Below are 14,960 nucleotides of genomic sequence, written 5' to 3'. Positions count from 1 at the left end.
CATACCACATATGCTTTGGTATGCAGCGTTACGCCAGCTGTATCTGTTTTCATCAAAGTGTTAAGTATTTTTTCGCTGGCAACGAGAGGTCAGTGAACTGAGCAGTGGGATTCTTTGCAACTGCTTCTCTGATGTATGGCAGTTACTCGGAGCGTGCCAGCTGAGTTATCTTACATCGGCTTAATTAGTTGATCCATTGTGACCTTCGTTGCTCTCAGTTACTAAGAAACTCCACAACACTGGAGTGAACCTTGGTTGAACTTTGGGGTGTTTAGTGAGAGTAAGATTAATGGAGTTTCTAGGTGACAGCATGAAAAATGGATGACAATACAACCTAGAATTAGTAGAATTGGTAATTTAATAGCCACTTGGCTGCACTAAACACAGGAGGAAGGCTTAGAAATGAAATTTTAGGGGATTGCTATGAATATTTTTTGCATGTTAGACCTTCGTGCAGCTCCGTGGGTTTGATCTGTTATGACGGTATGACCTTTAGGCAAACGTTTCTTCTAGAACCCAGTAGATAGAAGGCGTCTGTTGGGCAGTAGTGAAGTACATGTGTGTATTGTCAGATAATTCTCTAGACTGGGTAAGTGTGTCAGTGGTGGAGGAGACGGAGACAAGCAGTCCACGTCTGTCTGTCCATGTGGTGTTAAGTTTGTGCACTGAGAGTGTGTGCCAAAGCCTCCTGAGCTCATTCATCACAATAAAATATCTGTTAGTCATTGTGTCTGTGTGCAGAGCAGTCTGTTATTCTAAATGTGTCTCGGGCGTATGCAAATCACTTGTGAGTTTGTTAATGAAACTTTGAAAATGATACTGAAATAATAAATCACAGACATGTTTTGAACAGATAAACCTCCAGGAGTCAGTCCAAGAGCCACTGTGGCCTGTTGAGTTAAGACAGTGCCCTTGTCTTGTAAGTTAAAGGTCACATATTTGGTCTCCAAAGGGTTCATTATTATGGTGTTATGTTATAATAGAGCAATAACTCTGTCCTTTTGTCTGTACTGTGTAGAATCAGAGTGGTAACTTGGCTTGTTGTTCTGGCTTTTCACCTCCTCCCTCAAAAAACAGTCTGGAAAAACCTGCTGTGGGGGTGGGTGGAGATATGTCAAGTATTAAGTGGCTACAAGCGAGTCACATCGCATTCTTTGCCTCTCACACGCAGTAAGCACCTGCCACCTGCCAGGCATGTTGCCCTGGCCACTTTGAAAACAGACACTGGAGCACCTGGCCCAAACTCTGGTCACAAAGACTCACGTTCTCCTCGAACTTGCATTTCCTGATTGTGTTTCTATATCCGGCAAAACATGAGCTTCACTGTAGGAACACAGCACGAAGATACGGCTTCAGTGTCATCATGAGGGGATTAGCAAGCAAATCCTTTATAGCATTAACCTAAGTACTTCTGCGGCATCTAAGATTGATGCTGACAGAGGTCTTTAAATAATTATGTCGAAATTTATCCAAATTAAGTCAAGTGGAATGAGCCCGTACGGAAAGTTGGCGCAAAGAACAAGGTTCAGCAAAAGACTTTCCTCTGCAGGCCCAGTTATGTTTGGTCAGGCATTACAGTGGCTTTTTATTGTATTCCTGGTAATTGTTATTCTCAAAATCTTGTGAAACCCAAAATTTTGCAGAAAAAAAATTATTTCAAATGTTTCCACATTACATAAAAAAATGATACAAATATCCAATATCTTTAATGAAATCATTAAATGATTGACTTGTTATGATTTACAGAAAAAAATCTGCAACTATTTGACAAAACATGATGAAAACTAGTTAAACATTTTTGCTCTCTTGTCGAGAATAATATAATAGAGCATGCCATATCGTTTATATTAGGGCTGACCCGAATGCATAGAAGCTTTGATCGTTGCTATGGTAATCAACATACAGATCAATATTTCAGTGATCTGTGTATATAAATGTGGGAGCCATGAATTAATTTAGAAAGGAATGAATGTTGTAAGATAAATACGTTTTGGGATGGTTAATATTTTTGTATTGTATTTGTATTGTAGTGTTTAGCGATATTATCATTTATTATTTTTTTGTGATTGCGGCTATTGGGAGAGTTGGGTCACATGGGTATGAGAGATGACACACATAATCACTAACAGCATCTCTGTGATCATTTTGAGTACAAGTTTGTGCGCATTATAATTAGCTGATTCTTTTTCAGTAATGAATTTTGTAACTTAATTTGGATCTCAGCGAATCTTTTGTTGGCATGTCACAAGTTAACAAGGCTCAGCCTCAGCCTTTTAGCAACTTCTCCTGCAGTCCCTACTGTGTATGTATATATATATATATATATATATATATACACCCAATTCTTTTTTATTATACATCAACATTGGGATAAGGACATTTAAACTTATAGTGATAGTATTGTGACTCCGACTAGACTACTCTTGTCTAACGTCAGTCACCAGCAGTCCAGCACTAACCAGGAACCCTCTTCCTATGAGGCGTCAATGCTAACCACTGCACCACCACACCGCCCCAAGCTAATGTTTTGATAAAGTCAGACCTATGTTACCATCTCTCATCAAACCCCAACCCCATTGTTAAAGCTTTGATTAATCCAGATATGACTCACTGAATTTTCGGTGCCAAAAAAACGGTATTTGGCACAGCTCTATTTTATATCATCATAGCCATCTTTCATATTTCTGTAAGTGTTAGGCAGGGTTTTTGGTCTTCCTGGCTTTCCATAGATGGGCAACACTCATGTAAGACTTTTGACATCTGGCTCAAAGACAAGGGAGTGAAGGATGTAACACTCTAAGTGGACCTCCTGGGTCTTATTTCATTTTCTCACCATTATCTGTAGCATTATACACATAATGGCTTTTAGAACCAAGTTGCTCTTGGGGTCATTGTGAAACATGATATTCATTTCAGGACCTGTGCTTTGTGCACAAATGACACATCGTATTGTATTCCAGTCACTCACTGAGTGTAGCTGTTCAGAGTTATACAGTTGAGCACTGAGGATATTTTAGTAGAAATCACAAAAGGAGGGTTTTTACTTTTGTTGATAACACCTCTCACTGTGGGTATTTGGTATTCATGGGGCTGTACCTCTGCGCAATCTTCTACCAATCTTATTAGGAAGATTTCTTAAGAGTCAGTGGGTCACTGTCTGTAGTTTCGGATAACACTCATTTCCGATGTCTGGCTCGGCTGTCCTCGTCGATATTCTGCTCACTGCAGCAGAGGGTGACGTAAGCCAAAACCCCTCCAATACTCAATGTGGGACCAAATGCTGCTATCATACAGAACAGCTCATGCTGTCTCACTAATTTTGAGCGTCATCAGAATGCTGTCTGACGACACCCGGTCCCGAGGGGAGACCTGACCCTGACCCCTGAAGTCCAGGATTCAGAACAACGAGAGGAGACTGAAAAATGCTTCAAGGGGCTGAATCCTGACAGGAAGGTTGGGGATTGTTACATAAATACAGTAAACAGCAGCAAATGGTACAGACTAAGTCATCATCAGTTTGGTTTATGTTTGGTGTTAGTGACAGTGGCTCATTCAGCCTCTTCCTTGAAGATATTTAGTCAAGACGTTTGTATTTTATCCATGCAAGAGAAATATAATATGATTTCATATCGGCTGGGGAGAGGGTGAGTGCCTTTCTCAAGATATAGATTAAAGGAGACAATTGCAACCCCAGGGTGAAATGCAGAGCCCTCGCCATGTGTTGCATCTGGGTTCATCACAATTTTAAAGCCTTCTCCCCCTTCTAACTCTTCATATGTCCCTGCAATCCTGGGATGTGGCCTGAGGCTTCATTGCAGCTTCTTAAATGCAACAATGTCAGTATATGGATGTCCACCTGCTGCATGAACACAAACGTACTTGTGGTGATTTCCACAGAGTCACCAGTTTACTAGATTAACTTGTATACCAATAAACACACTGTACGCGTCCAAAGGTTAATGTGCATAAAACCCAAGCCCTAAGCATGATCTGCATATTAACATGAGCAGTTTAAACTGAGACATTAAAGACACCTGAATCTGTTCAGCAGCATAAAGAGCACCCCCTGCACCTTAATCCCATGATGCAGCCTGTTTCATGACTCAGTTGTTTATCCAGAGAAAATGTCTGTCTGCTGAAGCATTACTGCCGAAGCCTCTGGATATAATCTTGCCTTGGCAGGCGGGCTTGATATGGAGCTATTCAGATGTCTCTGGCTGGATTATGTTTGTGGAGGAGGCTTGAAGGACTGGACTGGTTGGCTTCTTCAGAACAGCAGATCATAATAGCATCGTCGGGCTGTGCGTGTGCATCTGCAGCTGACACATGATGTCAAGACATCGTCACTGGGTTCAGTGGGTGGTAGAGGAGGACTAATAGAGCATACGAGTGTGCATCTGCAGGAAAGGAAGCTCCCTGTCCATTCAAGATCTGCAATTATAAACAGCCTGGTGATTAGCCTGAGGCCACGGTTCACTTTTTTCCTCTCTCACTTTGAGCTGCCGGTAGATGATTAATGCCCTGTGATTATGCTCAAGTAGATTTTTTTTTTTTTAACGACAGGGAGCGTTAAGCACTCAGCGCTCACTGGCAATGACTGTGCAGGAAGCTAACATCAGCTGATGAAATTCCAATTCACCGGACAGTTTTACTTTAATGACCCAAAATTTACTGTACAATCTGTCTGTGACAGGCATTAATCTACAAGGTGGCTCCTTTGACTCAGCATTTAAATGGACCTGCACTTGTATAGTGCCTTTCTAGTCTTCTGACCACTCAAAGTGCTTTTAACACTATGAGTCACATTCACCCATTCACACACACGGTGGCAGAGGCTACCATACAAGGTGCCACCTGCTCAGTTTTTAATGCGCTCACACACCAATGGAATAGCCATTGGGAGCAATTTGGGCTTCAATATCTTGTTCAAGGATACTTCGACATGCAGACTGGAGGAGCTGGGGATTGAACAGCTGATCTTCTTGGTGGACAACCTGCTCTACCCTCTGAGCCACAGCCACCCCCGTCACTTTAAAATAGAGACAGGCATTATGTATTATTCTAATATTATATGTACCTTAAAAAACTGTGAAGTGAAGCCAGATTTTTCCTCCTACCTGTAGCATTATTTATCTGTGTAGATTATTTTGGTGTGAGTTACGAACAACACCCGCCAGCCGTATCACCATGCAGGAGGAAGCGTGCATCTGTTCATGAACAAGAGGTTCATAATGATTATTTATGTTTTTATTTTGTATTGTGATTTTAATGCATTTTCTTGTTCTGTAAAGCACTTTGAATTACTTCGTGTACAAATTGTGCTCTACAAATAAACTTGCCTTGCCTTGCTTGTAACAGCGCGATGTACACATCAAGGGGCCGTACACATGCCGCGTTTTTTCATCCTGAAGTTCATTGTTTTTAATGAAGACGCACGGCAGGCGTGCTCAATCGCCAGAGTGATGCCATCATGGTGTGCACGCATTCCTGAGCACCCTGAGATAAACTTTTGGAATGCAGCAGTGTGCACTGCATATCATGTGACAAGGACCAACCTGTCACAGCTGACAGATATCTTCCTCTTCATCTGTAAATATCAGTCTGTGATAAATATGGAGAAGAAGTTGATCATTTTAGTGCAGAGCTGTCAGAGTTTTACATCAGTCCCACAGACAATAGGCGCCTGGAAGAAGATCAGCTCTGCACTCAGGTTTTCAGGTGAATAGACTATGATATGGTGCTTGTAGAGGTTGCTTAGCAACACTTGCTGCTCTTGAATGCTGGCACAGAAAAGGCACAAGAGTAGCACCCACCTCGCGGTTTCCAGGCGGTTAAAGATGTGGCATGTTTACAGCCCCATAATAGCGTCCTCCTCGGCTGAGCTAGCTCAGTGGTGCTAGGTGCGCTAGCAGTAGATACACACTTCCTTCTGCACGGTGATACAGTTAGTGGGTGTAGTTCAGTAGAAAGGAAATAGTTCCTACATGAAACTGCTCACAACAAAGTCTGTGGATTATCTTGAGTAACCAGTCATGATTTCTGTAAAGACAAAACTCCACATGGCTACTAAATCACAATGCATAACTGGATTGGTTTATAGATTTCAGCAGCCTGCTGTAAAACAAGACTAGAGCATACGACATTCTGTGAGGCTACATGCTAACATAAGCATGCTAACATGCCCACAAAGACACTGCTAACATACTAGCAGGTAGTCAGAGATACTCTATAACAGAAGATAACCCATTACAAGCTGCGCCAATGAAACGAAATGGTATTCACTTCTAGTCTCCTAAGTGGGTGTGGTCATCTCTCCCCCACAAACCTTTGTTTGGAAGTGTCGTAAACATTTTGTGGATGTACGAAATTCAAATTCTGCCTGAAAAAATGCCATTTCCATGTCAGAATGTCTAGAAGGATTGGGGCTTGTGAAATATGGGCCCAGTATTTACTTTAGTGACTATGGGGCGAAGGGAACGTTCATAACCTGTAATGAATGGACTCAGGGCTCTTCTAGTCTCCTAAAGGGGCGGGGCAGTGGCAAAACCCATGTGATACAGATACAGGAAATGAATTTGAAGCGGGTTGTCTCGGTTTATCACCTGTCTCTGGGGTAATGTTGTTTTGAGTGTTTGCATGCTAACATTGCTAAAAAAACGTTGCCATCCCCTCATCTGCACCCCTAGCATGGTAAAAATGTTTTGTCATTCTAACTTATCAAACCAGTGTGTTTGTGTATGAAGACGAAATATATTGAATGTTTTGAATTCCAAAACATGAGCCTGAGATGTTTGTTTGTAAATAGCTTTTTCTACACCTTAAAGTGTGTGCCCTTTCGTAGCCTGAACCTGAGACACACGCCACAGACAGAAAAGACAGGAAAGGAAGATGAGGGTCAACAAAAGCCACAGGGGGGTGTATTTCTGGTTGACCCACATGCTTTTCAGAGGCATTCAGCCAGTCGGACCCAAAGGGGCTGACTCTGATAAACCTGAAGTGACACTGTGGATGTCCTCAGGAACTGTCTCTTTCCAGAAATACCTTCCACATACACACTCGGTTGAACAGTGGTGGTTCACAAGGACAAATCAGAGGTTATGCTGCCAGCATTCCCCTCTCCATGACAAAATGAGATCTGTAGCCTCCGCCAGGAGGATACACAACACCACAGAGCACCAGATGGCTACCTAAGAAGCCAAAGGATGCAAAACGTCTGAGTAAATTCCCTTTTAAGGAAAAGAAAACCATAAAGCAGTTTGATATTCAAGGCTTTACCTTAAAGAATCAAACAAGAAAATAATATGATTTCAGACACATGATTGACCTAAACACTGGGTGACAGCTGCATCACTCTAACTTCCATGTATGTTCACTTCTAAATGTTAAATAAGCACTATGGTAAAACCAAAATATATGTTGTTGAGATTATAGTTAACCCCAGAAAGTGATTCGTAAGAGGACCGCAGAAACAGCAAAGACTGAAATTGACCCAACCTTCTCTCAGGCATGCAAGATTTTGACTGACACACATTGGCAAGCCTATGCTGCTGTGTGTCCTTAAGACATTTGGAAAAAAAATATATAAAACTGTCACTTTGTCTTTGTCATGGCTTAACATGTTTCACATAAATGCACTATAGCGTGTTGTAAATTTGGGTCTGGACTGGAGGGGTTTTAGGCTTGAAAACTGCAATACTGGGAGGCGTTTGGTGGCCTAGTGGTTATATGTACCACATAGACAGGACAGACATTATTGGATGTCGTATTCATAGACTGTATATAAAGAGGATATTTATGTATATAAATGTTGATGTACATACTCATATATCGTCTATGGTCATAAGCCACACTGTCTCCCCATATTTCCTGTCTCTATTTAAACCATCATAGTGACAGTTAGGGTTGCAACAGTATGAGATTTTCACGATATGATAACCATCTCTGAAAATACTGCAGTTTCAAGGAAAATGGAAGGGTTATTCTTGGGTGAACAAAGTTTAACTTCTGTAATTGAAACTTGAAACCATTTTGTTAATGAAATTATGTGTAAAAAGTCTCCCCTTAGAAAATAACTTGACACACAGTTACAGTCACGCGGTCCATTTAGAATGGACTCGCGACCCAGTTTTGGACTGCGTCCCACAAGTTGGGAACCACTGTTAGCATTGAGAACGGGCAACACTGGCAGTGAAAAAAGTGCCACTGTAAAGTTAAACACAGGCATTAAAGCTATTTTATTTTATTTTGGTATTTTTTGCAATGACGATATTCTGATTTTTCGTCATGACGTTTTTTTTTTTGTCAATTTTTTAATGCTGAAATTTTTATTTTATTTTTTAAGTCTCACCTTTCTGTCTGTTTTGGTTTGGAGGGAAGGAGTTTGAGGGGAGGGGGCAAGGAGAGTGTGACATAAATATAAATCGTATACTAAGAAGACAATAGCTCTCCTTGACCTGCAGTCCTTCAAAAGTGATATGAAGAAAAAAAAAATCACACATAAGGGTGCAAAAATATTGTGATTAGTTTCTCACTAGAGCTGTTTTTTAATATTAATATTTCCTTTTCTTTTTTAAGACGTTTTTTGGGCTTTATTGCCTTTATTTGGGTTGAAATCGAACCCACAGCCGCTGTGCCACGGACACAGCCTTTGTACATGGGGCCCCTGCTCTACCAGGTGAGTTAATGGGTGCCCCAATGTTTCCTTTTTCAATGCCAGATTTTATTTTCAATGCCAAACCCTACAGTGTTTGCTCTAGCATGATATGTTTGCCATAAAAATATGGGTAAAATAATGTAAAAATGTAACAGCATTTTGTTTTCATCTTGACTTGCTCTCAACATTGTAGTGACTCCAGTTTACCTTATTGCAAAGATGCCAGCGGGGCTTGACTGCAGTGACACAAACCTTTAGTGATGCACATGTATGAGCTGCACACAATCAGAACATTGTGATTAATGGGTTTACCTAACCCCACTCTATCTGAAATGCATCACATCATATTCGTCCTGCACTTTGGATGTAATGAACGGTTGGGTGACTGAGCCGTTTTAGAGGCTCCAGCCAACCGAAGTAAACACAGCCGGTTGTACACCCTAGTCATGTGGCTGTGGTGTTGGTCCAGGGAAGCTTGCAGCATTGCACTTGGCTTTCTGCCCTTCTGGCTGGAACACTGACACACACGCACACATGCGTCTGCACACACACACACACACACCGCAAACTTTGTTATATCATCCTCCCACCTCTGCCCCGCCTCCACTGTTGTGTTTGATAGCGATTGGACTTGGACCTAGAGGAACATATGCCCTGACAATAGGGGATTTGTTTTCTCTCACTTGCATCTCCTGAGCCAGTTAAAGCCGTCTATTGAAACAGATCCCCTGGCACACACACACACTGTGATAGTAGGCCACTGGTTTTGCCACGGTTCTGGTGAATCTTTTCTTACAACTGAGAGACTAATTCCTTCTGTTCGGGATGTCTACCAAGTCCAACACTCATACAGTAAAAGCTGCTCGGCTGTGAGCATGACTAAGCATTGACTGCTGCAGTCTTGGTAATGGATGCTATTGTAAGGCTAAGGCAGTCTGATCAAGAGAGGGGAATCCACAACTTTAACATTATCACAGAAGCTCATATTAACATGAATGCACTCGTTGCAACCCTTTGGTCAAACATATGCTGTAATTTTTTTGCCAGTATCTTCAGGCACTGTTCATCTGAGCGCACAAATCCACAGAGCGGCCTGGGCTTAAACCATAGTTGTGTTTTGCCATGCATGGTAAATTGAATAGCCTCATGTTTGTTGGCATACACATTATGGGACCTAACAACAGAGTTTATTCATTCATTTAAATTTTCTGCCTCAGACTTAAAGGCTGACTTCGGTATTTTTCAGCCTGGACCCTGTTTCCTATGTTTTTGTGTTTAAGTGACTATTTGGAACAATTTTTTAAACTGGTCCAGCATTAAGTGAGATTGTTGCAGCCGGCAGCAGCGAAAACTGTTGCAAAGTAATCCCTGAGGGCAATTGAGCATCATCAATTAACGTCCCCTATAAGTGCTTGTTTTTGCCACTGACAGGCTCAAAATGTTATTTCAAGTGTCTGACAACATTATGGAAAGGATCCCTACAGAGACAGGCCTTTTTGTTAAGGACTAAGATTCTTTTTGTTTGACCAGAAACAGCCCTGAAATCGCCATCATCAAACCAACCAGACGCCATTTAAATAAACAGTAATTTTATCACTGTAAAACACACTTCATTAAAAGTTGACAGAGGCAAAATAAAACTCCCCCAAACTGTCCTGGTTCATCCTTCCACTGTTCCACCAATCACCAACTCTGGTTTGATTGAAATTAACCCTTAATTTACCCAGTTTGATGTGGAAAATATGCTGACTCTATACACACTAAAATTACTTTTTATTTAAATGGAGTTTGGAGTGTATCATGATGGTAGTTCAGGGCTGTTTCTGGTTAAACAAAAAGGATCTTACTCTTTTAACAAAAAGGTCTTCCTCTGTAGGGATCCTTTCTGTAATGTTGTCAGACACTTAGAATAATAATCTGAGCCTGTCAGTGGCAAACACAAGCACTTACAATGGGCATAAATTGATGATGCACAATTGCCCCAAGTGGTAACACTGCAGCCTGTTTCGCTGCAGCCAATGTGATCCTGTCAGTGTCAAAAACAAGCACTCTTAAGCAAGATTTATACTTCTGCGTCAAATCGCAGCTGTACCCTACGCCGTAGCCTGAATATGAAAGGTTGGAATATACCAAAGTTACCTTGTAACAGTGTCACCTTGCGAAAAGTGGACCTTTGGAATGAGAAAATAATCACACGTTAACAATCTTGACAAAATGTTTGCCTGAAGAAAGATTTCTGTTCCTGCAGAGACTGTAAGGTTGCTGCAGCAGGGGATACAAACGGCAGTGTTTATTTGTAAGGATCGCTTTGTGTGATTAGCATGTGAATGAGGTGATAAGTACCATATGTGAGTTCACTCTCACCGAGCAGAGATCAATGAACTTCTTCAAACGTGCTTGAAATTCATAAAATGCCCTAGTTAATTTGCATTTTAGTTTAAGTGATACAGCAGCAATTTCATTTACTAATTGCCCAGAGATCCATCAGGGCTGTGACTAACTGCTTACCAGCTGTGTTCAAGGCTGGATCACTGCAGTACAAAATCTTTTATGTCATCCCCAAATGTCTCTCCTCTTTCTCTTATGTAATATTTAGGATGTTTGTTCTCTTCCTGTCTCTCGCAGAGCTCCATCCAGATCACTTTTGACAGCAGCCTCCAGTTAACTGCTGCCTCTGCAATAGATAGTGTGACTTGCACTGACCAGTCACCAGAGCGGATGGTAAGGAATCTTTGTAGTAACAAATTAATTTCTAAAGAAGACATCTTTAGCCTGTCACTCAGTATTTTATATACTGTACATTTTTAGGGCAATCCTGGAACGGATATCTGTGACATAACATGAACGTTTTCCTCCATTTCAGTATTGCCCCTTGTCAACCTCTTCTTGTTTTACAGGTTTTACACTGTAAATGTTGGGTGGACACTGTGACATTTCCTGTGACAGTCACCCAGCAGTCACCAGCTGCCGTTTCCATGGACACCTATCAGATCACGATAGCACCTACGGTGGCACAGGTAAGAAACATAGAGAAAACCTCAGAGGAGGTGGCTTACGACACCACTTAGACGGCTGAACGCCCACTCACATCTGGACCCATCTAAAGAGGGATTTATACTTGTGCTGCAGACCCTACGCAGTAGCCTACGCCATTGTCAGCATTTATACTTGTATGTTCAAACCAACATAGGACTTTTGAAATCTTCTTTTTGAAGCCGTGTAAAATTAAATGCTCTGATTCAGGGTGCCATACTTGCAAATCGTGAGGGAGGGAAGGGGGAAAGCAGTAATTTGTGTCTGTTTGTGTGAAATTAATTTAATACTTACCTTTTGTTTTCTTTTCGTATTGCGTATTTTGTATTGTTTTGTGTATCTGTAACTGTGTTTGAGTGAGAGAGTTTTAAAAGAATATTTTGTCTGCACATGATTTAAAATTATAAAATGGCTCTCCATCAGTACATCAGTCATTTTTCTTTTGATTACTGAAATGTTAAACCACTAATCCTTAACCGTATTTTAAGTGTAACCCACCACCATAACATACCACTAGTGTTTTTATCAGTAAAAATAGAACATCCCCCTACAGGGATGGATGTAGTCTCCAAAAATCCTGTGGGAAACACTGATATACATATATATCTATCTATGTATATATATATATATATATATATATATATATATCTATGTATATATATATATATATCTTATTGTTCAGACTTAGATATTTGACCCTACTTGTATGTGCCCCTGTATCAAAAGGACTGGCCCTAGCTTGGCCCCCCATTGAAACTGGCCTAGAACCGCCACTGCCTAGACGGCTGAACATCCATTCACACCTGGACCCATCTAACCCTAATGACACATGATGGCCGGGTGGGTCAACGACTCACGTGTGACCTTAACGACTCTGAAACTCAGAGCTCACATGTGACCTCAACGACTGTTAACAACAAGTCGTGAGAGCTGAAGAAGCCTCTGAGAGGTGAAACATCTTCAAGAAACTCAAGCAAGTCCGTTTACCTACATTAGAGCACTTAGATTACAAAACATAGACTGTATATAAAGATGGATAATGCTCTTCCACTTCCTCCCAAAGCTTCCCATTAAGCCAAAATATCCAAGATAGAAGGGCTGCCATCTCCAAATGTTGTTATTGCTATTTGGGGCCAGAATCTGCACAGTAGAGAGCGGGCACAAGCAGTGCCATTGGTTGCAAGCACACCAATTTGAACACGCAATCATGACACCACACTCCCTTCTTATTAGGGGTGGGGGAAAACATTGATACAGCATAGGATTGTGATGATTCTGCGTGGCAATGTTATATTGATGCATGGATGACAAGTGTAATTTTTTTTTAAAATTAAATATAGCATAATTATTACAAATACAAATTAAACTTTTGTGAGCTTACTAGCATAATAAAATAAATTGTGGCTTCAGTCCATCAGATACATTTTTATGTAATAAAAAGGACTGAAGTGAGATGAACAGACTAAAATGTTTATCTTATTAGATAAAACTGGTGTTGACTTTCTTTAGGGACATGATTTGTAGTTCAGAAAAGTAATACATTGCAATATATGTTATCTCAATGCTCAGCATATCGAAAAAAGTTTAAAATTGCAATAATATTGTGACTCAAGTATCATGATATCGTATCGAAGGGCCTCTGGTAATTACCACCCCCACTTTTTATAGCATCAAATAACTAAACAAAGCTGATTTAATCAGAAAAATGAACACTTGAACATACATCAGCATGATACAAACTACCTAAAATGACAGAAATCATCTGTGGGAAAAATGTATTAGACAAATTACTTTGATTTGTGTGACCCATGTCCTATCCACTAACATAGAGGGGACAAGGTTTATGACCTATACTGCAGCCCGCAGCTGGAGGCCATCAGGATGTTTTGGCTTCACTTTAGGGAACTGTCCTGCCAGCTATGTTTATTTGGTGGTAGAAAAGCACACCGCCTGAATTTTTAGAATTTGCACATTTGAGGCCAAGCCTCTAAAAACAAATGAGAATCTCAGAACATCATTTGCATTCTTATTCAAATGTGATGAATCGCATGCAATCCCATCATCACCATCACTGTCATTAACTGAGGATTCTTAGTACATTTTACTAGTTATGACAATCAACAGCCTCTGTCTTGTTTCAGTAATGCAAGTATTTATCAAAACCAAGAGCCCATTTCCCTAAATCTTGTTGGTTCCTGTCTCAGTGATGTTTGTTTTCTCTTTATCTTACAGAGGATAATCAGATTGGACGTGATTTTCCATCTGCACATCAGGCCTTCTGCCGTGTCACATTATGTGACATGTATATTTCTGCAGCAGAATAAAGCATTCTCTGCATGTTCTCTGCTTCCACGTGTTCGCTGGTGTTATGTAAAATGCACTGTGGAAGCTAACAGAGGCTGCAAATCATCTGGGAAATTAAGTTGTGTGGTTTTTATTTAGTAATGAGAAAATGCGACATATAGATTCCTTACTAGCTGATATTACTTTTGTAATCGATTGTAAAAGCATTCTGGTTAACGTGGTGTCTGCCTCTATGTCTGATCTGTTTCCAACCTTGCTCCCCCTGTCTGTCTCCATCAGGTGGTGGTGAGTCTGGAGGAGGTGGAGGACGAGGGTCTGCTGATGTCCTGGACTCTCTCCAAGCAGCCATCATTTACTCTGACGGTGTCTCCGTGCAAGCTGCAGAGACAGGTGAGAACATCGGATAACTGATACCACTAATATGATATGTCTGTGTCATGTAGTCAGCAGACGCCTCGTACATGAACCTGTTTAGAGTTTGCAAACTAGGCTGCACATGTCCAAAATAAGGAAAGGTATGCAGTTTTTCCTCTGTGCTCACACTTTCTGTCAGATTCTCTTCGTAAATCTCAGTCAGCATGTGATGTTTGCATGTGAGTCACGTTCCATCCCATTAAACTCACCATGAGTCACGAGGGAAATGCCGCTCTTGAATATCGTTACATAAACTTGCATGCCATTTCGTGCCTTATGTCTGTGACAGCAACACATTCAATAAAGGATTTAACATATATAGAGCACAGTTCTGAGGGATACCTAATTTATCTGTAAACAAAAATGTACTAGAAGGGCACCCAGAGAGCACAGACCCTCATCTTATCTTGCGATGTCAGTGAAAGTGAAAAATAATCTGTGTATCCGCCTTGTGGTGAAATCCCCCAAAGGTGCTTTTTGAACAAACTAAATGGCTTTTAGATAAAAGCAACAAACAATTACACTCTGTTTGTTCTTCTGTGGTATTATTAGAAGA

General features: G+C 40.9%; 1 protein-coding gene across 2 annotated transcripts in view; it reads left to right on the top strand.

Moving 5' to 3' along the window:
- Positions 1 to 14,960, top strand: part of c2cd2l (c2cd2 like) — a 30,464-nt gene that overhangs the window by 4,429 nt on the left and 11,075 nt on the right. For both annotated transcript variants that reach the window (XM_049592378.1, XM_049592379.1), the window contains exons 3-5: positions 11,279 to 11,374; positions 11,551 to 11,670; positions 14,270 to 14,380. In XM_049592378.1, coding sequence (XP_049448335.1) covers positions 11,279 to 11,374; positions 11,551 to 11,670; positions 14,270 to 14,380 — 327 coding nt within the window. The remainder of the gene's footprint in view (positions 1 to 11,278; positions 11,375 to 11,550; positions 11,671 to 14,269; positions 14,381 to 14,960) is intronic.

This window comes from Epinephelus fuscoguttatus, linkage group LG12 (assembly GCF_011397635.1).
Source record: "Epinephelus fuscoguttatus linkage group LG12, E.fuscoguttatus.final_Chr_v1".
Taxonomy (NCBI): Eukaryota; Metazoa; Chordata; class Actinopteri; order Perciformes; family Serranidae; genus Epinephelus; species Epinephelus fuscoguttatus.
Note: the sequence above shows the minus strand (reverse complement) of the source record. Positions and strands in the feature narration are given on the sequence as shown.